Here is a 26,443-nt window from a genome sequence, read left to right as displayed (position 1 = left end):
TTGAGTTTTATTATCAATAATATGTTTTGAAGTGCAACCTTTATTTAAAGCGTGCTAAAATATTTTAAAATTCCTCCGCCCCCCCCCCCCAAAAAAAAAAAAAGCTAAATGAGTTGATCCAATTGATTTTTATCATGTTTGTTGACGCTAAGCTGCTGATTTAACCCATTTATGCCTAGCGTCCAGAAAAAGGCCTTGGCAAATAGCATAGACCCAGATGAGACACCGCATGATGCGGCGTCTCATCTGGGTCTGCGCTGTTTGCTTAAAGGAATTTCTGTGAGAAATATTCTAAATATAGAAATAGATATACTAGAAATCCCTAATTTTGGAAATAAATTGATCCAATTTAGAAGGATGGAAGAGTCCACTAGGCATAAATGGGTTAATACGTTTCAGGAGAGACACCCTCAGTATGACAAGGATAAGCACGATTTTCTGCTTCACCAGCTCGACCTGTACATCGCACTCTGCAAGGTAGCGTTTGTTGATTTGTATTTTGCTTGGACTTTTTTCTTCAAACATGCTAAAAGATACCGAACTGTGATAAAAATAAATAATGGACTTTTTTATGGAGAACATTTTAGAGAAAAGTAGAATTCCATTTAAGCAAATGTATGGTTTTGGGCACAGGTGGTTAGCGTGTGGCTATGATATTAATTAGTGAAAACATCATTTTGAATGATAAATAATCATATTATAATGAGAAATCTACTTTTCTGAAAAAAATAATTACTATCAAATATATATATAACAAGGTATCCAACTCAAAATCACCCGGAAACGGGTTGCATCGCTTTGAACAGCCATTACTTCATCAATTGTGCAGCGATGTTCACGATCTCGATCTGATTCAACGCAGAATTGAATTTCCTTTCTGCAAATGTAAATGTCTTGCAATATTTTTACAAATACAATGTCAACTTTTAAGAAATAACACGATACACGAAAACTGGGCTTAATGCATGTGCGTAAAGTGTCATCTCAGATTAGCCTGTGCAATCCGCACAGGCTAATCAGTGACGACACTTTCCGCTTAAACTAGATTTTCGGTAAAAATGGTCTTCCTTTAAATGAAAAATACCATTAAAACGGAAAGTGTCGTCCCTGATTAGCCTGTGCGGACTGCACAGGCTAATCTGGGATGACACTTTACGCACATGCATTTTACCAAATTTTCACAGAACAAGACACACATATACACCGATTTGTTTATCAACTTCGTCTGTAGTTACGCTTACACTGTTTACCTGATATGTGGCGCTATGTTCAGGGTCGTAACGAGGTTTATCAACTTCGTCTATACCGGGTAGTTACGCTTACACTGTTTACCTGATATGTGGCGCTATGTTCAGTATCGAAACGAAGTTTATCAACTTCATCTATACCGGGTAGTTACGCTTACACTGTTTACCTGATATGTGGCGCTATGTTCAGGGTCGTAACGAGGTTTATAAACTTCGTCTTTAGTTACGCTTACACTGTTTACCTGATATGTGGCGCTATGTTCAGGGTCGTAACGAGGTTTATAAACTTCGTCTTTAGTTACGCTTACACTGTTTACCTGATATGTGGCGCTATGTTCAGGGTCGTAACGAGGTTTATAAACTTCGTCTTTAGTTACGCTTACAATGTTTACCTGATATGTGGCGCTATGTTCAGGGTCGTAACAAAGTTTATCAACTTCATCTTTACTTACGCTTACACTGTTTACCTGATATGTGGCGCTTTGTTCAGGGTCGTAAAGAAGTTTATCAACTTCGTCTTTAGTTACGCCTACACTGTTTACCTGCTATGTGTCGCTATGTTCAGGGTCGTAACGAAGTTTATCAACTTCGTCTTTAGTTACGCCTACACTGTTTACCTGATATGTGGCGCTATGTTCAGGGTCGTAACGACTTCGCGATCAATATCATCACCAAGGAGATGCGTTTCATGACGTGGGAGGAAACGTTCCTGGCGCTCAGGTCCGATATACTTCCGGACGCAATCAGAGCCAAATACTGCGACATCACAACAAGTAAGATCACTTTTAGATACAGGGGTTGTGTCTTGATATTAAGTTATTGACCTTTTGCAACGTTTTAATATAACATGAGATGAGACCTTCCTTGTTATTCCCTCTATTAGCAAAATAATATTGATTAACACATTACAAAAAACGTTTTAGTAGTAACAATTGCATTTGCGCTTGCATTATTTTTAATTGCAAACCAGTACAATAAAACCAATTTCCTACCTTGTCTCTTTTTAAGTCTTAGCAAGATTGACATGTTCTTTATCTGTGGTGACAAATTTTCAACACAACACAATACACGACCTACAATTACATGTATTTAAGTAGCAGATGCAGCAAGAGAATGGTTAATGCAGATAATTGCATGTTTTTGTCAGTTTTGTTGACGTTTGTATTTGACACTACCGAAACTTAAAGATGAAGTACATTTAATTGCATTTTATTTATATTAGTTTTAAATAAATTATTTTTGCTCACAAGTTTCAACAATTGATTTAAATTTTAAGTATAGAAAACATGTGTGGAGGTAAGCATACTTTAAGCATCTCTGTATCATTTTCTAACCAATTCTTTATCTACTCAGGCCTGTTCGTTGATATTGGGAACAACTATTCAGTGTTGGCCCACCCGAACATCTGCTTTGTCTACGACTACGTGGGGTCTAAAGACGAAGAAAAAAGTCAGGGGGATTTTGTAAGCTGTTTTCGTAATATGTCTTTAAGGTTATGAGAAAATACGGTTGCGTGGAAGATGACATTTTAAAGTATTTTTCTTTAAATATTTACTGAATACTTCGAAACATGACTTTTTCACTCAGTTTCGTAATATATATTCACATGTATACATACTTGATTAAAGTGTTCAGTAAATTATTTATTTATTCTTCGCGTAAATAATTTGTTTTAAAATGTATTACCAGTATAGATTACTTTTATTTCTTAAGCTATGTATGAATTGTGAAATTATCATTCATTGCTTGTTGTACCTTTGGGGTGTTTCTGAAATGATTTTAATGATTTCGTATAACATTTAGATTGTGAAAGAGCTCGTAGCGATATTCCCCGTGCTTCGAGACTGGATAGCAGAGTTCTTGTCCGAGAACAAGTGTATGTACGCCTCCGAGGTGGGACACAACATGCTGATAGAACAGGTTGGTGTGCAGTTCCCAGAGTAATCTTAAAGTGACTTGTTCACCGTTTGGTAAAATGACGAATTTTTAAATAATGTTCAAAGATTCAAAAAAGAATACCTGCATTATGTTTAGCAAGCGAAGTAACATGTTAAAAATATCGGTTCATTAACGGACAATCATCATTCGAAATCGGTAAAATTATAACGCGTTTGTAACATCTTTAATGCTTGTCCTCTATAATTTGGAAAATACGTCGAGTATTATTATAGCTGATATCTTGCGTTTCGCTACACAAAGTCCTGCTTGGTGCAGCGGAAGCGCACTATAGTTTTACTTCCAAAGGTCCCGGATTCGAATCCATTGGCAGGCACTATTTTCATCCAACCTTTTTTTCTTGCTTTTATAACTAGTCACGACTAATAATCAAAGCGCTGTAGGCGCTGAAGGCCATGGGCTAGATTTAGTGTGCTTGGGAAGAAGTATTGTCCGAATTTCTCCCTTTGTCCGAATGTATACGGATTGACCCTAGCGGTTGAGTGCAGAAGCTCAGAGACTGCAAGAAAAGGCAATATATGTATACTACAGTGTACAAAGGCGGTGGAGGACTACACGATACTGGTGGTGGGAACGATAACCTTTTGTTCAACACTAAAGATCAAGTAGAGGTGTGTCTACATTGGCGGTGAAGATATACAACAACATGGCCGCAAAAAAACTGTTATTGTTGGCGTCAAATAAATCACTTTCAATAGCATAAAATAGCGTTTTATTACATAATTAAAAGATCAGGAAAACACTCATAATTCCTTTGTAATGTGTATACATAAGAACATCCACTTACTCTGATAAAGAACGGTGTACAGATTGTGTAATTTGTCTCACGTAGAACTTTTCGCGCTCGATTTGCGCGCTCGATCTGCGCGAAATACCATATCCGGTTACTTCGTTTATTTCCGAGAATGATCGTTAATATTTGTTCTTTTTGTCATTTTCTTTTTTTCTGGAATGTCTTGTTAACGCAAAATAAAATAACAATATTTTAAAATATGTTTATTAAAACCAAATATTATGTCTTCAAAAAAATGTCTCCGTAAACACTCGTATTTTTTCGTTTTCGGCCTAGACCGTCAAGTGAGAAACTTATTCTCGCATGAATATGCAAACAATAAAAACTATGTCGTAGCCAATGCTTAGCAACACTTTTATGTTATATAGTGATGTTCTGTATTTACAAGACGGGTTATTGAGATCTGCAAAGAACTAATTTTATTGCGCATGAATTGAGTGGTAAATCGGACTTTTGGGAATTTGGATTTTGGCAACCAGCCAAATCGGATAGGCTCAGAAATTTGTATCATTACTACGCCCCAGGCCAAAATATAATGGATTATAAGTAATCATATTTATTGTCATTAAAAAACAACAACACGAAATATGTGATCATATCTCTTTAATGTTTGATGTTAAGGTTTTCATAAAATGTTAGTAAACAAGAGCAACTGTTGCAATGAAGATCGTCCTTTTTACATTTGGCCTATTCTGCATTACTGCTACTGTTGCTGATGCCGCTGGTAATGTTGCTGTTAGTTTTCTCGGTGATACAAACGCATGTTTGTTAGATTATATTGCGTTTAAATAGAATTGACTATAGCAAAACACGTAAGGATCCACATTTCTTGTCAAACGAATTAAACTAATGTACCAAAATGTCGTCATTTTTTGTCGTAGAACAAAGTCTTATTGTTTTGGTAATTTGAAACAAAGGCGATTCATTTTTTCTCGTGCTTTGTGTCAGCTTGTGTTCGTGTGTGCACATGATATGTCGTGTGTTTATAAAGGGGCATGTTCAAGTTTTGGTAAATTTACAAAATTAAAAAAAAGTTGTTTGAGAATTGCACATTTTCGTTTCAGTTATGATATTGTGGAGAAATGATTACTCTTAAATAGCAATCATATGCAACTTTTGACGATTTAAAAACCTGAAAATTATAAAGCGTTGCAACGCGAAACGATTGAATAATTTGGAGAGTTCTGTTGTTGTCGTTATATTTTTTGATACTACGAGGATTGCTTATATAAAGTATAAAATATATCATTCATTGTATGAGCATGGATGGCCGAGTGGTCTAAGTGGTAGACTTTTACTCCAGGGGTCAGTTGTTTGAGTCCTGTTGAGGGTTACATTTTTTCTTTTCCTTTTTTAAATTTTATTCTTGTTTTTACTGGAGCTTTTAAGATACAATGTTTACATTTATCAATATAAACATTTTATGACAAACTTCAATATCTGCCAAAATATGTGAAAAGGTCCCTTAAAATAATGCCAGTCACAATTCTTGTGTAACGAACCAATATCAGTCAGCAACGCTATGTTAATTTCATCCTCTTTTTAGGGAAACTGATCTTAAAGCATGCTCGTAAAGTTTCACCCCAAATTAGCTTGTGCAGTCAGCACATGCTAATCAGGGCCGACAGTTAACCCATTTATGTCTAGCGTCTAGAAAAAAAGGCCTTGGCATACAGCTTAGACCCAGATGAGACGCCGCATCATGCGGCGTCTCATCAGGGTCTGCGCTGTTTGCTTAAATACATTTATAAAAGAATTGAAAGAAATATTTTAAATATAGAAATAAATATACTTGACATCCCTTATTTTGGAAATAAATTGATCCAATTTAGAAGGATGGGAGAGTCCACTAGGCATAAATGGGTTGCATAATCTGTATTATCGCAATGAAGAGACTTCTTTTAAACAAGAAAAGCCATAACGCTATGGTAATTTGTATGCGCGCGCAGGTTGTTCGTCTGCTGTACTACCTGGTGATGTTCGGCTACTACATGGACGCAGAGGACGTTCAGAATCTTCTGCCGCCACTGCTCAACCTTTTGGACGGTCGCCACGACTTCCCGTTTCCCAGCGAGAAGGAGAAAGGTATCCGTATCCACCAAGCGTTTCAACAATTATACACTTAGTTATCCCATTTATGCCTAGTGGACTCTCCCATCCTTCCAAATTGGATCAATTTATTTCCACAATTAGGGATGTCTAGTATATGTATTTCTATATTTAGAATATTTCTTACAGAAATTCCTTTAAGCAAACAGCGCAGACCCTGATGAGACGCCGCATCATGCGGCGTCTCACCTGGGTCTACGCTGTTTTCCAAAGCCCTTTTTTAGACGCTAGGCATAAATGGGTTAACCTATAACACGTGATTCGTTCATCTCATTAAGTTATCGGTAACATTAACCAAGGTTATAAACTCAACGGGAAGAGAAAACGTGTTTTGTTGAAAAGTTTAACCGCTGGAAAAAAAAACATTCATGGTTAAAGTAAGGAGTCCGATTTCTCTCTCTTTACTGGCATTGAGGCCATAATAAAGCCAAAATCTGTTAAACTAGTTCATACATATAGTTTGTGATTGTTTTCAATAGAACTACGTGTACTTATGTTAATCAGAGTTAGTTAGAATTCTAGTCATAGTACGCTTCTAGCAATTCTGCCATTTTTTGCTACTCGGCCCTGCGGTATTATTATTTTTCAAAATGACTGCATATATTTCATTTAGAATACCAAGAACACTAGAACTGAAGTTTATTAAAAAAAAACACACATGTTTTCATTCCATTGAGTATAACGTGGCAACAAACTCATTTTCAATGAAAAAATAGCTTGAATTCTATTCCGTCCGTTTGTCTTAATGTTGACGATATTTGTATAAAATGAAAATTCAAAAATTAAAAGAATGTGAAGTCAATATTGTTGAATAACTTAGCGTCATTTCTTATGTTCGATTTAAAAAAGGTATACCATTTACTAAGAACTATCTATCTTCGAATACTGTTTAACTCCCCTTTCGGGTATTATTAAAAGATCGCGATGTCAGTGCAAGAAAAAGATTTATAACCCTTGCTAACATACAGAATAGCGACTAGGAAAGAACGACATACAAATAGCCTCTATATTTCCCTAAGGTTTCACGAAAGATGAAAAGAAGCTTATACAGCAGTTTCAGTTGAACGATCGCTTCGAGAAGAGCAAGGAAACAGACGCCATAGTGAACGCAAAATACCAGTATGTATCAGGGGACTCTATGAACCTCGTTCTGAGAACACTGAGCTTTGTCGGACCGTATTTGGTACAAAAACGAATATGGTACATTTGTACCATATTCGGCCGAATATGGTACAAATGTACCATACTCGGACCGAAGATGGTACAATTTTCGACCGAATATGGTACAAACATTGTACCATATTCGGTTGGAATAAGTTTTTCTATGCTCGCCAAAACGTATTTGGTACATACCAAAAAAACTCATAAAAATGAAAATGGCCTACGTATATGGTACATAAATTATGTATTTCTTAATAAATGAAATAGTCTGCCGATGTGTAAACTTTTTTTCAAACTCAAATACATTGTATTAACCTAATATTGGAAGTGACAAAAGTATCATCATCATCATCATCATCATCATCATCATCATCGTCGTCGTCGTCGTCGTCGTCGTCGTCGTCGTAACTAGCAGTAACAGAAACAGCTAACCTAACCACACTTTACATGGATTTTGCTGGTTGTATAACTGTTTCGCCGGCTAGCTCAGTCGGTTGCGCGTCAGATTGGCACGCAGGCGGCCTGGGTTCGATTCCCGGGCGGGCCAGATACTTTCGTGGAGATCATTAATAGCAATTTTCAAATTTTTAAAACTTTTTTTTTCGAAAGTGTATTTTCACCAAAATCCGATTTAAGAGATTTTGAGCTCTTTTAAATGAATATATCTCTCCAAAAATAAGGATGTTTGACTGGCTGCTTTAGACAGGTGTGACTGTATTCCTAAACATTACTTTGTAAAGTTGATTTGTCGTTCCGACGTCATATTGCTGAGAAGCCGACAAAGCTTTGAAGTTTCCGATTTTTTCTTTGATAACGTGCCGCTTTAAAAAGGCGGGAATTTTGCACACGAGTCTTACTCAGAAGTCAGTAACCATATTTGACTTGGCGGTCGGCAAGAAAAGTTGTGATTTTCGACTAGAAAGAATTGAAATCCAAAATTTCTTCAAACTTCAAAAGAATTCTTGACAGTAAGTACTGTACATAATTTTAATTTTCAGTTGTCTTAATATGCATTGATGTTTTAACATGCATTGATTTTTATGTTTTATGCCCCCCCCCCCCCCCCCCTCAGAGTGCATTTGCAGTTGTCCGTCCGTCTATCCAATTGTCCGTGGCATTCCTTCCGGGTGCGTAACTCCTAAACTGCTAAAATATTTAAGCTACAGTCATTTTTTCGAAAGTGTATTTTCCACCAAAATCAGATCGAGCTCCTGTAATCTGTAGATTTGAACATTTTAAATTTTATGGAGTTTATAGGTCTTTGACCTTCGAACCCTGCCTAGTCGTGACTTCTGGTGAGCGACCTAGGCCCCCAGGGCCCCTTCTTTATATCCCTTCCATCCACGTAGCATTGGTTTCTACAGACCGTTTGTCCGTTGACCGCCATAAGTTTGCCCGCTATTTTTCCCCTGAATTTGAATTCGGTTGGATTTCAATGAAACTTTACATGAAGTACTTGCTACTTTCATTGCGCATATTGCCCGGAAGTTCGGATTGTAAATTTTAGCGGAGCTATCAGACGAGTGATTTTAGCTCAGCTCATGTCGTGAGACATTTGTTTTCGACACGCGGTGTTCAATACAAGCTCTATTAACTAATGAAGTATAAATGTATAATAACTTATTATATTATTTCAGATGAAGGAAGCAATTAGGAGAAAAAGGAAGCAATTAGGGTGCTTGCCCAGGTCGAAGTACGACATTATTGTCAGATGTTTAAACGGATCGTTCGATGTCCCTGTGAAGAAACGGACACCTGAAGAGAATAATTGTTTGGCCATGATTAGAAAACGTAAGGACTTCGAGCTTGGTGACCGGGGTTCTTTATTGTGTGGCGGAAAGCAAGTCCTTGTGAAAGAAGATCTTCCTAGATTTGTTGAGAAGATGTTCATGGAAAACAAAGGATGTGGAGCAAGGGTTATTTACAACAAACTGAAAGTAAATTACACGGGGTTCTCGGAACAAGCTATCCTTGAAATACTGTACAATAGCAAGTATTACCATGAGAAGTATCCGAGATTTACAAACAAGCCAAAGCCAAAGACAATTACAGAAGAGGAACCAGGCAAAAGATGGCAGATTGACATAATTAACATGAAAAATCAAAGTGTTAGCTACAAGGGGTCCACATACAGTTATATTCTACAAGTCGTGGACGTTTATTCTAGGTACGTTATGCCAAAACCCCTGAAAACGAAGAGTTCGCGTGAAGTTGCAAAGGCATTAGAGGACGTGTTGATGGTTAACCTTGCCCCTGACATCATCCAATGTGACAACGGACTGGAATTTAAAGGCCCTAGTATGAAACTTTTGTTGAACAAGTACAACATCAAAATGATCAATAGTAGGCCGTATCATCCTCAATCACAGGGCAAGTGTGAAAGGTCAAACAGTGTTATAAAGGCCAAGATTCTATTTGCAACAAAAAGTAAACGTGGATTTAACTGGGTCGAAGGGCTTCAAGATTTAGCCTATGCCATAAACACAAGTTTCAAACGAGTTCTTGGGGGTCTCACGCCCTTTGAAGCCTACTACGGAAGAAGTCATGTTTTTACCAAAGAACGTCATAGTTCTCGTGAAATAAAGAAAACCATACGGCGAGCAAATAAAAAGGCTTACAGGTCGCTGTTGAAAAACGCAACTTCCCCAAGCAAGTACAAAGTAGGAGAGACAGTATTAATTCGCTATCCCTTTCGAAAATCCAGGGTGCCAACCAAAAGATATGTTATCGAAGGCAAGGTAGAAAAAGTAAAACGAAATGGTGTTTATATCGTGTCATTTCAAGTACCGAACAAACCCGAACTTGGATTCGTAAGCAAATCGGTTGGGGTCGAAAACATGACTAGCCTAACTGTTGCGTTAGAGAAACAACGAAAAATTAAAAAACATTCATTAAAACAGAACCGCTCAGAGAAACAAAATCACAGAACTAAGTACTATCATGTTTTAACACACCATGAAAATCTGCAGTTGTTGAATGGGGTGAATATTGCCATGGACCCAAATCCGGATGGAAATTGTCAATTTGCTGCTATATCGCATCAACTTGGTAAAATTGGTATATACAAAGACGTAGATGCTTTACGTAAGGAAGCAGTCCATCACATTGTAGAAAACAGATATTTCTATGAAACTTTTGTCTATGATGAAACATTTGATGAATACGTTAAGAATATGTCTAAGAATGGGACATACGGCGACAACCTCACGCTCATTGCACTTATGAGAGAATATAATTTGCAGTGCCTGGTAGTTTCTACCCGAGGACTAGAACACTCATCAATTGTGTCAGCAGATGGAAAGTTCGATGGTGATGTTGGAACAATTGCATTGGGGTATTTCCCAGAAGGATTTGGCATGCATTACGTTAGTATCCGTATCAATCAACGCGTGTACAAGGACATAATATCACGCTTAGAACAGTCGTATGACAACGGTGACTCTGGCGACAGCGCTGCGTCTGGCGACAACGCTGCGTCAGGCGACAACGCTGCGTCTGGCGACAACGGTGACTCTGGCGACAACGGTGACTCCGGCGACACCGCTGCGTCTGGCGACAACACTGCATCTGGCGACAACGCTGCGTCTGGCGACAACGGTGACTCTTGCGACAACGGTGACTCCGGCGACAACGGTGACTCCAGCGACAACGGTGACTCCGGCGACAACGGTGACTCCGGCGACAACGCTGCGTCTGGCGACAACGGTGACTTCGGCGACAACGCTGCGTCTGGCGACAACACTGCATCTGGCGACAACGCTGCGTCTGGCGACAACGGTGACTCTTGCGACAACGGTGACTCCGGCGACAACGGTGACTCCAGCGACAACGGTGACTCCGGCGACAACGGTGACTCCGGCGACAACGCTGCGTCTGGCGACAACGGTGACTCCGGCGACAACGGTGACTCTGGCGACAACGGTGACGTCTCTGTGTGTTCAGCCCTGAAAGAGCTTCAAGATATGATAAACAATAGGAGGGCACAGAAGCGAACGACTTTTCCATTTCTGATGTTACCACTTCACATTCAAGTTGAAATTTTTAAGTTCTGCATACAATCAAACCCGTCAATCCAGTTTGTGTTGGCGAAGGTCGGCAAACCCTTTAGAGATTTAATAAGGTCAATGAGTTTGCAAACACCTAGAATTTACATTCGGCCGGATATTGGACTAGATACTAGTAACAGAAATCCTGTTAGCGTTCGTTTCCTATTAACAAGAGCGGGCAGAAACAGCGGTCTTATTTCGGCAATAAAAGAAATCATCAAGGGGCCAAAATGGGCAAACGCATGGCTGCGTTTGCGTGTTAGTGGAATCGGTTGGTATGATATCATAGATGTCATGTACAGACATTACAGGTGAAATATACATGTATATCGGTGTTTGGAAACCTGTTATGTTATTTTTGTGATTGATGATTATGTTCTTCTACCGGAAATTTGTTGTCATTTGCACATTTGGGATATTTTGGCTGCTACTAAAATGAATGTATATATGTATATTATGTCTTGTCAAAATGCTACAGTTGGATTAAAATTTAAATGCTGTTCTATGTTCTTCAATATTACTTTGAAAAATCCTGTCAGTATACCAATAAATGAAAAAAGTACAAGTTTGTTGAATCTCTTGAATGAAACAAATTATAAAATACAAAATGTAAAATGAATATGTGATGATGATGATGACAAAACATTTGTGATGATGATGATGGTAAAAAAATTGTGATGATGATGGTGGTGGTGATGATGATGACAGTGGTTATGATGATTGGGGTTTGATGATTGTGGTGATGATGATGATGATGATGATAATGATGATGATGATGATGATAACAAACGTTTTGGGATGATGATGACAGCGATGTTTATCGGACGATGATGATGGTTATAATGATGATGATAAGTTTTTAGATGATGATGACGGCGATGTTTATCGGCCGACGATGATGATAATGATGATGATGATAACAAAATATTTGTGATGATGATGATGGCGATGTTTATTGGCCGATGATGATGATGATATTCTCATCGTCGTCATCATCATCACAACATCCTCATTATCGACCGAAAACATCGCTGTCATTATCATCACAAAAAAAACTTTTGTGATCACCATTACGATCATGATAATGGATATGATGATGTTGGTTTTGATGGTGATGATGATGGTGGTGTTGGTAAAGATAACAACGATGATGATCATTGGGGTGTTGATAATTGATGTGATGATGATGATGATGATGATGATGATGATGATGATGAGAAAACGATGATGATGATGATGATGATGATGATGAGATAACGATGATGATGATGATGATGATTACGATGATGAGTGTGTATCATATTCGGAACGAATGTGGTACATTTTTCATCCGAATATGGTACAAGTTTGTACCATATTCGGTCAGGCATTTTACCCCAAAACTGCAGATACGTATATGGTACAATTAGACAGTTGTACCATATTCGGCCGAATATGGTACAAACTTGTACATATTCGTTTTTGTACCAAATACGGTCCGACACAGAGCTTTATGCATACGCGTTATTTGTCGTCCCAGATTACCCCGTGCAGTCATATCTGGCTTATCTGGGACGAGAAGTTCCGCCTTAACTGGATGTTCGCTAGGACGAGACTTCATAAAAACGGAAACTGTCGTCCCTGATAAGCCTATACGGACTTCACAGGCTAATCTGGGACAACACTTTACGCACATGCATAAAGCCCCGTTTTTTTTATACAGCAGTTTCAACACACATTTTGTAATTCACAAAATATCTTCGAAAATACGCCGAGTCATCATTTAGTTAATATATTCGATAATTCGTTCAGGGAAAACAGACCATTTAACCGTTGTACCAATCCGTATCTAAATCATTTTTTACATGTATGTTTGAAGTGTATTTAGTAAAACAATGGTGACACTTATTTTGGAGTGCACCAGTCTGAACCTTATTATCCTTTGATGTTTGTGATTGAAGTGTTTTAACACTTTCAGTGCTGGAATCGAATTTTGAAGGCCTTTGCAAACAATTTGAATGTGGCGTCTCATCAGAATCCAAACTGTTTGCTATTCTGATAGTATTCTTTAAAAAAAATCGAAGAAAATGCTATTTTTAGAAATTCAGCAGACGACATTTTAGCCGACGACAAATTTCCCAGCACGCAAAGGGTTAAGTAATCAAATGGTAACACTTATTCGTGAGGTCAACAATCTAAATCTTTTTCCAATTTATATGTATGTTTGAAGTGTGAAGTGTACTTAGTAATAAAAGTGAAACACTTATTTCAGAGTACTTGAAGTGCTCGACCTGCTGTTGACATACCAACGCAACTCCAGACTACAGGTTTGTTGTGCAATACTTGATATACAATCTGACAGCTTAAAGGGGCCTTTTCACAGATTTTGGCATGTATTGAAGTTTGTCGTTAAATGCTTTATATTGATAAATGTAAACATTGGATCTAAAAAGCTCCAGTAAAAAAAAGAATAGAATTTAAGAAAGAAAATATTGTAACCCACAAATGGGCTCGAACCACTGACCCCTGGAATAAAAGACTATCGCTTATACCACTCGGCCATCCGTTCTCAAATAATGGGTGATACATTTTATACTTCATGCAAGATATCCTCGTAGTTTCACAAAATATTACGACAACAACAAAACTCTCCAAATTATTCAATTGTTTCGTGTTGCAAAGCTTAACAATTTTCAGGCTTTTGAAATCGTCAAAAGATGCATATAGGATATTTTAGAGCATGGAAAATGTTCAGTATTACTGTTTGCTCACAAATATCATAACTACAACGAAAATTTGTGATTCTGAAACAATTATTTTAAATTGCGTCATTTTACCGAAAGTGAAAAGGCCCCTTTAATATCTGTACAATCATAATCTCGGGGTTTTAACGTTACTTTATTTTGTTAATAGAGCGAGCCATCTCTAACAATCAAAGCAATCTCACGCAAAGTCAAAATCTTTGTAAAAAACATAAAATTGTTTTCCTGTTGTAACTTTCACCAAAGACCTATCAATATGTATATTGATAGGTCTTTGCTTTCACGTGTTTTTTTATGATATTATTTTTTGTACTGTTTTGTTATTAAGACGTTTGTGTATTTATGATTGCCCTTTTGCGTGTGTGTATTTCACGATGAGTTGTATATGATTTATTCATAAACTTTCGGTTCTTTTTTTTGTTCTTGTTGCGCAAAAGTGTATACTTGATTTGTCATTAACTAATCCACATGGAGTTAATAGAAAAATGTTTTTAGCTCTCAATTGAGAAAAGTAGCACTTAATGGTTAATAAGACATGTTTGCAACATTTTTTTGCGAACTGACGACAGTTTTGTTGCAGTTTTACCGTCAATAAAAAGTCATATCGCAGTGTTAATAAACCAATGGAGAGAAATTGGTCCCTACGCCTATCCGCCGTTGGTGCAATGGTTTTCAGCTCATCGACGGGATAATGAAACTATGCACATTTCTGTAATATAATTTATCGACTTCATTTTTATTGACACGTTTCTATCTGCAAATTACATATCAGAGAACAAAGTAGAACACGTATACTATTGGAAGGAAAGTGCTTCTACAATTATTGGTGAAACAAGTTACACGTGATATGTTTCTTAAGTACTTTATATCATCGAGTTATGCCTTACTACTTATGTTCAATCCTTAGACGTCCAGAAGTAAAGGCCGTTAAAGTATTCGTGAGTATTATTTAGTAATAAATGAGTGCGACTTATCGATTAAAAACTTGTTTTTTTAGAGTTTCGTGTCAAAGTTCAAGGTCGCCGAGCAGATGAGCACAGCCGGTCGAGGTCAGTCGGTGATGGCGCAGCTGCTTGACGAAGAATTCAATCCGCATGACCAGAAAAAGTACGTTACAATAACATGTATAATATAGATTTAATGAAACGAGTATGTGCTTAAACAGACGATTTGTGATGTTAATAGTAAATAGAACGTGAAATCGTGACCATGTTGATTCTGATGTAGAACTTAACACGAAAATATGGATTGTTGTGCAATATATTTCCATTGATCAATTTGATAACAATATTTATTTAAAAATGATATTTTATGTTAAATACCGTCAATTCAAAATTGCGTCATAACAGAGATGTGATTTTTTCCCCATAAAATAGGCGCAGAACTCCCCCTTATATACACTCACAAGACAAAATCTAGTTTATATCACTTTAATCGCACTTTTTACGAAACTGTCTAAATCATCTGATATTAATTGACACACGGATTTCTATCCGATTGGCGCGGTGGTTGGCACACGCACTACTCACCTTGATGACCCGGATTCAATCCATGATGATACGTGAGATTGGTTATTGGTCACCATATCGGCATGTAGTTTTTTAGGCTACTTTTGTTTCCCACAGCAGCAGGCGACACCGAAAGCGGACATAATTCTTTGAAAACAAATGTCGGAGAATTATGGATATCATTCAAAGTACTTTCATGAGTGCATTGTATATTAAGTTAAATGAGTGGCGTTCTGAGAAAACTGGGTATAATGCATGTGCGTAAAGTGTTGTCCCAGAAAACCTGTGCAGTCCGCACAGGCTAATCAGAGACGACACTTTCCGCCTAAATTGGATTTTTGCTAAGAAGAGACTTCATTTAAACAAAAATGTCATTAAAGCGGAAAGTGTCGTCCCTGATTGAAATTGCGGATTGCACAAGCTAATCTGGGACGACACTTTACGCACATGCATTATGCCCAGTTTTGTCAGAGCACGACTCAAATAATAAATAGGACACATTCCGTGTCCTCATATAAGGCAGCCTATGACGCGGAAGAACCTCTTCGAAGCACACACACGCACACGTCATACGGGTACTAATATGAACCCAACGGGGTTTAATGCATGTACGAAGAGTTTCTTCACAGATAAGCATGTACATGTACAGTCTGCAAGGGCTAATCAGGGACGCCACTTTCCACTTGTCTTCAATTTTTCGTTTAAACCGAAAATCAAACTAAGGCGGAAATTATCGACCCGGTTAGCCTGTGCGGATTGCACAGTCTAATCTGGGGCGATATTTTACACACGTGCGTTAAGCCCCGTTTCCCCAGAGCGAGGCTCTTATGTTGTTCCAGGAAAGGCCTGTCGGTGCAGAAAAAGGTTACTAAGGAGTTGAAAGACATGTTCAACATGTCAGCCATATTCGACGTCGATTTCCTTACTAAAGTACTTATGGTAAAATCTCATTTTCGTTCTTCTTTTGCTTTAACTGTTATTGTTGAAACTTATAAATATAAATAATGTTTAACGTTTAATGTTATAATCTTTTTCGTTCTTTTTTGCTTTAACTTTTATTGTTGAAACTTATAAATATAAATAATGTTTAACGTTTAATGTTATAATCTTTTTCGTTCTTTTTTTTGCTTTAACTCTTATTGTTCTAACTTATAAATATAAATAATGTTTAACGTTTAATGTTATCAGCGATGTTGCTTATTTTAGTATACCTACGCATGGGATTTTAATAAGTAGAATAAGAGAATTCTAACGATTTATATTTATGCTAAATTATGAAAAAAAATGTGCTGAATCGTTCAAAATTAAAATATTGTTAATTCGATTTGAAGTATTTGTATTTTAAATTAAAATCTTAAAGGGGCCTTTTCACAGTTTTTGGCATGTTTTGAAATAAGTCATTAAATGCTTTATATTGATAAATGTTAACATTGAATCTTAAAAGCTCCAGTAAAAAATCAAGAATAAAATTTAAAATAGGAAAAAAGTAGCCGCAGCTGGACTCGAACCAGTGACCCCCGGAGTCCAGGAGTTACCTGGAGTAAAAACGCATTAGCAAGCTCGGCTATTCTGCCAAGCATTCTAGGTTAAAGTATTTTATGCATTATATGAGCAATCTTCGTAGTTTCACAAAATTTAACGACAACAACAGAACTCTCCTAATTATTCAATCGTTTCGCGTTGCAACGCTTTATAATTTTTAAGTTTTAAAAAGATGCATATATTGGCTAAATTAGACCATGGTAAATGTTCAGTAATAATGTTTCCTTACAAATATCATAACTAAAACGAAAATTTGCGAATCTGAAACAACTTTTGTCAATTTTGTCAATTTACCAAACCGTGAAAAGATCCCTTTAACGGCTAAATCTAAATTAATTGAGATAATGCTATGGAATGGGTTTCCACGACATTGAGTTTATAACCGGCTGTTTTTGCAGGATTTGTCGATGTATAAAAACAACAGAGTGATCATCAAGTCTCTGAACATTCTGAACAAACTGTACTCTTCCAAGATGAACATGTTCAACATTTCCAAGAAGGCGCAGGTATATGCATATATATATATATATATATATATATATATATATATATATATATATATATATATATATATATATATATATATATATATATATATATATATATATATATATATATATATATGTATGTCCATATAAGTCTTAAAGAGTAGAACATATGCGATTATACAGCAATTTCTTATTTAAAAAATAATTAAATCTGTTTACGTTCAATATATTGAAAATATGTATGTGTGGGTCGATGGCATCTCACTCCTCACTGTATATCGTTTACAAGCCATATATTCATATGTTAAAACATTCGATACATTTCACCATCAAAAGCTTGTAGCTACATAATAACATAAAGAATATTTGTTCAAGAAATTCATTCTTCAATAAAAAAAACTTATGTCATAAATATTATAAATAAGAATTTATAAACATTCAAAATTGCGTACAGTTTAAATAAGAGCACCTGTATGAAAACTTTCTAACATATCAGATATTGCTGACGCAAGACTCTGCCCGGGTCCACCGCGAGGTCCTGAAGAGCATGCCGATACTGCGGCGTCTCTCGAAGGCCAAGCTGGACGACCAGCAGGTGAAACTCATGGGCAACATCCTCGACGACCTTGCCGAGTAGGAAATTTTATATCTTCTATTTAATAGCATAATAACCCAAAATATATGCTTAAAATTACCAATTGTATTTAGTTCATTTTCCATAAATGTTAACAGCATAATAGCTGATTGCCACCCTGTCGCATTTTTTTTTGTAAAAGTGTGCTCACCGGTTTTTTGGGTATTCCTACTACTGTAATGTATTATGTTTTATAGTATGTGCATTACTAAATTCTGTATTATCGCTTACTTTTCACATGACCGTTTGATATGTCTGTTATTGTATGGTTAAGACTTACGATGTACTAACTACTATGTACAAGTCGCACTACATATCTGTTCTGTTATGTTCTATATCTTTGTCGTATATGTATATATATTATTAGAAATAATGTTTATTACATCTGTATTTATTTACGTTTGCAGTATCAGTGTATTACACCTCAAGCAATTCAGCACTAAAGTTATCTGTCATATGCAAAAAAATAGAGAAAAAATATACGCATGTTTGCTTGTACAACTTTTACTTAGTATGTTAAGTTAGCATTCTTGTAAAACTCTTGAAATATACAACTAAATGTGCTGGATATGAATGTTTTATTACTACAACGTGTATGCGCGCCATTAAAGTAAATGAACATGGTCTGCTAAGTAAATAACATACATGTATGTAATTATATATAATTGTGAACATGAATTAAAAAAAAAGTATATTTCTTAGTTCTGTTTGCATAGTTACTCTTGATGTTGATGTTTTGTGTCTAACCACATAGTGCATAACGGTTCATTCAATTTATATAATGAATTGCGACATTGCGGTTAAAAAAAGAACTAATAACTTAATGCAAGTATGATCATAGGAGTAAAATGCCTTTTAGGTTAAATTTTATTTACCCCTATATGTATCATAAATATTGCTGGTCCAAGTGTGAGGTTTAGCGCTCTAAAACCGGTTTAAATCCCAAGTGCTTTGCATTGACCGTTCCAAGGCGGTGACACCAGCTTTATTTTACTATGTGTGTATGTTGTTTCGAATTGTGCCGTACTGTTTTGGCAAGTTGTCACTTGCAATAAATAAAGGACCACGACGGTGTGTATAATATGAATGGAATACTGCTGGAGCAACTGGAGTTTCACTTCTTTATATTTATTTTTAAATTGTGTTATATTTTATCGGACAAAATGAGTCGTGTTCTGAGAAAACTGGGCATAATGCATGTGCGTTAAGTGTGATCCCAGATTAGCCCGTGAAGTCCGCACAAGCTAATCAGGGACGACACTTTCTGCCTAAATTGGTTAATTGCTAAGAAGAGACTTCATTTAAACGAAAAATGTCATAAAAGCGGAAAGTGTCGTCCCTGATTAGCCTGTGCGGACTGCACAGGCTAATATGGGATGACACTTTACGCACATAAATTAAGCCCCGTTTTCTCAGAACGCGACTCAAATGATCAATGCTCACATTTCCTTTCAGGTTTTGTCACCTGCCGATGACTCCGGATGAGCCCCATCCTATGAATCAGAACATCATGATCAGCAATGGTAGGTGATAGTGAAATAATTGTTGTAAGCATTGCTCGCTTCAATGCTATCCCTCCAGTTAAGCCTGTCCCACTCAGAAGCAAACTGAAAATGGCTATGTGCAAACTGCATAAAACCAGAACAGCCTGCAAGTAACACGCAGTCTGTTCAGTTGTTATGCTGTTTGCTACTCATCAGAATCTAAGAGTTGGAATTGAAGCCTTTAAAACTTGAATCTAGTAAGAAAGGTCTTCAATAAAATTTAACTTTCTAAGGGACTACAAATGCGTATAAATACGTTCTATGAAACCATTATTAATCGTCAGGCATTAATTTTCGTCTATTTTGTCAGCGGACCGAGTGACGGATTTAAGATCCTTACAATAATTTTGTCCAAAGTTTAAACAAAAATAAGACTGAATAACCGTAGGCATGAGACATTAAAAAGGTATAGGGTTAAAACCAGTTTAATGTTCAGTAATGTGTTGCTTGAATTGACCTGCCTTTTGTAAGCAGATGGTAACCCGCATTACAATAAAATACTAGTGAGATTTTATCTCCTGATATTTTTCTAGAGTTTCTTTGGACTCTTCAATGCTGATTTACGTTATGTATCCCAACTATTCCGCGCTATCGCTGCATTGTTTCCTTGTTTTTTTTATATTGGTTTATTCAATATATTCAATAGACATACAGTCCATGAGTATACATGATTAAAACATAGTAACACATATAAAGGTATGACATGTGGTCAGTACTGAATTTCATAAGTTGTTACATAAAGCATCAATACAAGAAAAGGTCTAAGAACAAAAAAAATGTATTATAGCATTTTGAATCTATTTAACAATTAATACTATAACGATAACATCAAAAACAACAAAGACGAATCTACAAGGGAGCGAGTAGTCAAGTTTGAGTAATGAATTATATACAATTAATCATAATAATATTTATCATTTATTTATATGTGTGGTCTCACTGATAGTGTTGAATTGTGTTAAACCGTTAACCCATTTATGCCTAGCGTCTAGAAAAAAAGGCCCTGCAAACAGCGTAGACCCAGATGAGACGCCCCATGATGCGGCGTCTCATCTGGATCTGCGTTGTTTGCTTCAAGGAATTTCTGTAAGACATATTCTAAATAAAGAAATAAATATACAAGTCATCCCTAATTTTGGAAATAAATTGATCCAATTAAGAAGGATGGGAGAGTCCACTAGGCACATATGGGTTAACTCTTGTTGTTTTCAGGAATCTTAGACGTTTTGTTCGACATTTTGGTACAGGATATCGACACTAAACTCCTGGTAAATGTTGATCTATCTTTATATGAGTCGCGTTCTGAGAAAACTGGGAAAAATGCATGTGCGTAAAGTGTCGTCCCAGATTAGCCTGTGCAGTCCGCACAGGCTAATCGGGGACGACACTTTCCGCTTTAATTTTAATTTTAAGGTAGTCCCTCCTTACCGAAAATCAAGTATAAATGTAGGCGGAAATTGTCGTCCCTGATTAGCCTGTGCAGACTACACAGGTTAATCTGGGACGACACTTTACGTACATTCATTATGCTCAGTTTTATCCGAACACGACTAATATTTTCCCGCAATTTATCGTTTCGCATTTTTTTAATATTCCATTATAAGAAACTGACGAATATTTATATGACTGATGGCTTAAGTAATCAACCATGTATGCAGAAATTGACATTTAACATAAAGTTTTGTATTATCAATAGAAACATAGGTCTAATGTGTGTAAGACAGCAATTAGTTTCTTTTGTTTATTGACCGGATAGCTCTCTTCCAATATTAAGTAAAAAATGAAATTTCAACAATTCGATTTTAGAAATTGACAATTGTCTTTACTCTTTATCCGCAAATAAAAGTATGCTTCTTTCGTCACGTAGAATTTAGTTATTGCTAAAATGTAGTTTAAGGCTTTAAATTTATTTTAGTATGCAGCCATTTTCAATTATTTGTAAATGAAATATAAACCGATAAATGACTTACTCTGGAATAGTTTTGCTGGATTTTAAAATCCCCAACTTACATGGGAATATAAAACCAGACTCGCCCATTTAAACTATGTTGATAAGCAAATACCTCATCATTATAGACTTTCTGAATAAAACCAAAATTGGTGCATTAATTGTCAAAAATGTCAGATAAGATGGGATCACCCATAAGTTTTAGAGATCCGCGTTTCAATTTTTCCCAATTCAACGATTATTATTCAACGACAAACGCCAAGAAAATATTTAATCACAATTTATTCACTAAAAAGGTTTGGCATTTAAATGTCAGGGCTGGGACGATTTGTATTAACAGATTCCCCGGAGAACGGCGGGAAAAAGCAGTATATAGTGTCAAATCCCTGTGACAAGAAGGGAAGTGTGTTCATGGAAACAATGCCGATAAACATAAGTCTTTGTTTTCCAACACTGGTACCGTACATAACACAGGATCCTGTCGTCGGGAGTTGAACTCTGTACACATTTGACCTAACCGACTGACGGTGTTCCAAACGCTGTGAAGTCCCAGCCTTGACGATGCATGTTTCCAAGGGAGCTTGACAAACTCGCCAATACTGAAATTTAACAAAATCTGGCAAGCATCGCGTTACAATAAGTTATATAGGGGGAGGGAGGGTGGTTAAATGTAAAATTCGTAAAGCAGTGACTTACTCGGTTTACTGGTCAGCTCGAAAAGGAATGACTGCGAGGAAAACAAGCGGTTTATATAAGTGGACGAGTCCAAATGATACAATGGACAATAGCATTTCATAAAGAGGGGTGTTTTAGAGTAAGAGTGGAAAATAGCCTTTGCGTTGAATAAGATAGATTATTCTTAAGCGAATAAACATTATTAACAAAATGCAATTAGGGCCGTTTTCACTAAATAAAGAATAAAAGACATATCCTTCATAGGAATGTTCAACACTTGCTTTAACTTTATATTTGTCATATCCAGAGCATTTTCTTAAGGACATAATTACCCGTAGTATCATTTATGTATTCAAACGTTGGGTGTGTTTTCTTGATTCTAAGCATTTTCTTTATTCTTAAGTTTAAAACTCGGTTGGTGAATGCGTGTCCGGAAAATGTAAATTTTATTTTTTCAGAAAATCTACGGCGGCATGACGGACATCTTTAAGAAGGCGTTCTACCTGTTGAAGTTGCTTGCCCGAGAGAACCAGCGCGTACAGCATCACATCATGGAGCGTCTGGACATACTACTTGACGTGCGGGTAGTGGAGTCTGATCTCGCCATCGCTCTGAAGGAGGTACGTAGCCGTACTAGACGTGCGGTTAGTGGAGTCTGATCTCGCCATCGCTCTAAAGGAGGTACGTAGCCGTATAAGACGTGCGGTTAGTGGAGTCTGATCTCGCCATCGCTCTGAAGGAGGTACGTAGCCGTACTAGACGTGTTGGTAGTGGAGTCTGACATTGCCATCGCTCTGAAGGAGGGACGTAGCCGTACTAAACGTGCGGGTAGTGGAGTCTGACCTCGCCATCGCTCTGAAGGTGGTACGTAGCCGTACTAGACGTGTTGGTAGTGGAATCTGATATTGCCATCGCTCTGAAGGAGGTACGTAGCCCTACTAAACGTGCGGGTAGTGGAGTCTGATCTCGCCATCGCTCTAAAGGAGGTACGTAGCCGTATAAGACGTGCGGTTAGTGGAGTCTGACCTCGCCATCGCTCTGAAGGAGGTACGTAGTCGTACTAGACGTGCGGTTAGTGGAGTCTGACATTGTCATCGCTCTGAAGGAGGTACGTAGCCGTACTGGACGTGCGGTTAGAGGAGTCTGACATTGCCATCGCTCTGAAGGAGGTACGTAGCCGTACTGGACGTGCGGTTAGAGGAGTCTGACATTGCCATCGCTCTGAAGGAGGTACGTAGCCGTACTAGACGTGCGGTTTGTGGAGTCTGACATTGCCATCGCTCTGAAGGAGGTACGTAGTCGTACTAGACGTGCGGTTAGTAGAGTCTGACCTCGCCATCGCTCTGAAGGTGGTACGTAGTCGTACTAGACGCGCGGGTAGTGGAGTCTATCCTCGCCATTGCTCTGAAGGAGGTACACAGCCGTACTAGACGTGCAGGTAGTGGAGTCTGAGCTCGCCATTGATCTGAAGGAGGTACGTAGCCGTACTAGACGTGCGGGTAGTGGAGTCTGACCTCGCCATCGCTCTGAAGGTGGTACGTAGTCGTATAAGACGTGCGGTTAGCAGACTCTGACCTCGCAATCGCTCTGAAGGAGGTACGTAGCCGTACTGGACGTGCGGGTAGTGGAATCTGACATTGCCATCGCTCTGAAGGAGGTACGTAGCCGTACTGGGCGTGCGGGTAGTGGAATCTGACATTGCCATCGCTCTGAAGGAGGTACGTAGCCGTACTGGGCGTGCGGGTAGTGGAGTCTGACCTCGACATCGCTCTGAAGGAGGTACGTAGCCGTACTGGACGTGCGGTGAGAGAAGGCTGACCTCGCCATCGCTCTGAAGGAGGTACGTAGCCGTACTAGACGTGCAGTTAGTAGAGTCTGATCTCGCCATCGCTCTGAAGGTGGTACGTAGCTGTACTAGACGTGCGGGTAGTAGAGTCTGACCTCGCAATCGCTCTGAAGGAGGTACGTAGCCGTACTAGACGTGCAGGTAGTGGAGTCTGACCTCGCCATCGCTCTGAAGGAGGTACGTAGCCGTATTAGACGTGGAGGTAGTGGAGTCTGATCTCGCCATCGCTCTGAAGGAGGTACGTAGCCGTACTAGACGAGGAGGTAGTGGAGTCTGACCTCGCCATTGCTCTGAAGGAGGTACGTAGCCGTACTAGACGTGCGGGTAGTGGAGTCTGACCTCGCCATCGCTCTGAAGGAGGTACGTAGCCGTAATAGACGTGCGGGTAGTGGAGTCTGATCTCGCCATCGCTCTGAAGGAGGTACGTAGCCGTACTGGACGTGCGGTTAATAGAGTCTGACCTCGCCATCGCTCTGAAGGAGGTACGTAGCCGTACTAGACGTGCGGGTAGTGGAGGCTGACCTCGCCATTGTTCTGAAGGAGGTACGTAGCCGTACTAGACATGCGGTTAGTAGAGTCTGATCTCGCCATCGCTCTGAATGAGGTACGTAGCCGTACTGGACGTGCGGTAAGTGGAGTCTATCCTCGCCATTGCTCTGAAGGAGGTACACAGCCGTACTAGACGTGCAGGTAGTGGAGTCTGAGCTCGCCATTGATCTGAAGGAGGTACGTAGCCGTACTAGACGTGCGGGTAGTGGAGTCTGACCTCGCCATTGCTCTGAAGGAGGTACGTAGCCGTACTAGACGTGCAGGTATTGGAGTCTGACCTCGCCATAGCTCTGAAGGAGGTACGTAGCCATACTAGACGCGCGGGTAGTGGAGTCTGACATCGCTATTGCGCTGAAGGAGGTACGTAGCCGTACTAGACGCACGGGTAGTGGAGTCTGAGCTCGCCATTGCTCTGAAGGAGGTACGTAGCCGTACTAGACGTGCGGGTAGTGGAGTCTGATCTCGCCATTGCTCTGAAGGAGGTACGTAGCCGTACTAGACGTGCGGGTAGTGGAGTCTGACCTCGCCATCGCTCTGAAGGTGGTTCGTAGTAGTATAAGACGTGCGGTTAGCAGAGTCTGATCTCGCCATCGCTCTAAAGGAGGTACGTAGCCGTATAAGACGTGCGGTTAGTGGAGTCTGACCTCGCCATTGCTCTGAAGGAGGTACGTAGCCGTACTAGACGTGCGGGTAGTGAAGGCTGACCTCGTCATTGCTCTGAAGGAGGTACGTAGCCGTACTAGACGTGCGGGTAGTGGAGTCTGACCTCGCCATTGCGCTGAAGGAGGTACGTAGCCGTACTAGACGTGTTGGTAGTGGAGTCTGACCTCGCCATTGCTCTGAAGGAGGTACGTAGCCGTACTGGACGTTCGGTTAGTGGAGTCTGACCTCGCCATCGCTCTGAAGGAGGTACGTAGCCGTAGGTAACAGAGGTCTAGTGTTAGGGTGCTGGAAGGTCCCTGGTTCGAATTTCGCTCATAGCACGGGGTTTATTCCGAGCAAAAATTTAACATCACGCTTGCTCTCTTCGACTAAGGTGTATAAATGGGTACCTGTAGAGGAAATAAGCCAATGTTTCGCGACTGCGCCGCGTGCAAACGGATGACTTATATCCCTGTTATCAGGGGGATAGTGTGAAATATCGGTTGAAGAGTCACAAGTCATCATAACATATTCTTAACCCAAACCTTTAACCTACATTGCCTTTAAAGAAATCTTGATATGCCTAGATTCTTCAAGTCAGAGAGCTTCGCATTTATTTATTTCTCAACGAGGAATGTATATGAAAAATCTTCATATGGTGTGTTAAGTTAGATTCCTTAAATATGCATGTATAGATAGTTTTCCCCCAAAAATGTTTTTGTTGATTCGTCAAAAGTTATGTGTATTGAAATTCCTCAAAGTGGTATGAAAAGGTATTTAAAGATATTTGGATAAAGTATTTTTGAGGTGAAATCCTCAAAGAGGCTTCGTTGATTCATTCATAAAAGAGGTATATGAATGCCAATATATTAAGGTGGTAGGTAATAGTAGGTTCCTGAAAGAAGTACGGGCATGTAGATTGCTGAAGGATATACGCGTTTGAAGCGCCTTCAAAATGGTCACGTCTGCTATATGCTTGTTGAGTCGTGGGTTATTTTCATAAAGTTGTTACAC

The 26,443-nt window shown here is 38.6% G+C and overlaps 1 protein-coding gene across 1 annotated transcript in view; it reads left to right on the top strand.

The window, feature by feature from the left end:
* The window catches only part of LOC127832127 (inositol 1,4,5-trisphosphate receptor type 3-like), a 101,823-nt gene that overhangs the window by 31,973 nt on the left and 43,407 nt on the right, over positions 1-26,443 (top strand). Inside the window, 14 exon segments of the mRNA XM_052357362.1 lie at positions 400-477; positions 1,888-2,020; positions 2,601-2,710; positions 3,051-3,167; positions 5,946-6,081; positions 7,125-7,224; positions 13,564-13,618; positions 15,051-15,160; positions 16,401-16,500; positions 17,502-17,609; positions 18,088-18,224; positions 19,681-19,748; positions 20,982-21,037; positions 22,851-23,012. Coding sequence (XP_052213322.1) covers positions 400-477; positions 1,888-2,020; positions 2,601-2,710; positions 3,051-3,167; positions 5,946-6,081; positions 7,125-7,224; positions 13,564-13,618; positions 15,051-15,160; positions 16,401-16,500; positions 17,502-17,609; positions 18,088-18,224; positions 19,681-19,748; positions 20,982-21,037; positions 22,851-23,012 — 1,470 coding nt within the window.

This window comes from Dreissena polymorpha, chromosome 5 (genome assembly GCF_020536995.1).
Source record: "Dreissena polymorpha isolate Duluth1 chromosome 5, UMN_Dpol_1.0, whole genome shotgun sequence".
In the NCBI taxonomy this organism is placed as follows: Eukaryota; Metazoa; Mollusca; class Bivalvia; order Myida; family Dreissenidae; genus Dreissena; species Dreissena polymorpha.
The sequence above is the reverse complement of the archived record's forward strand: the minus strand, read 5'-3'. Positions and strand labels throughout refer to the sequence as shown.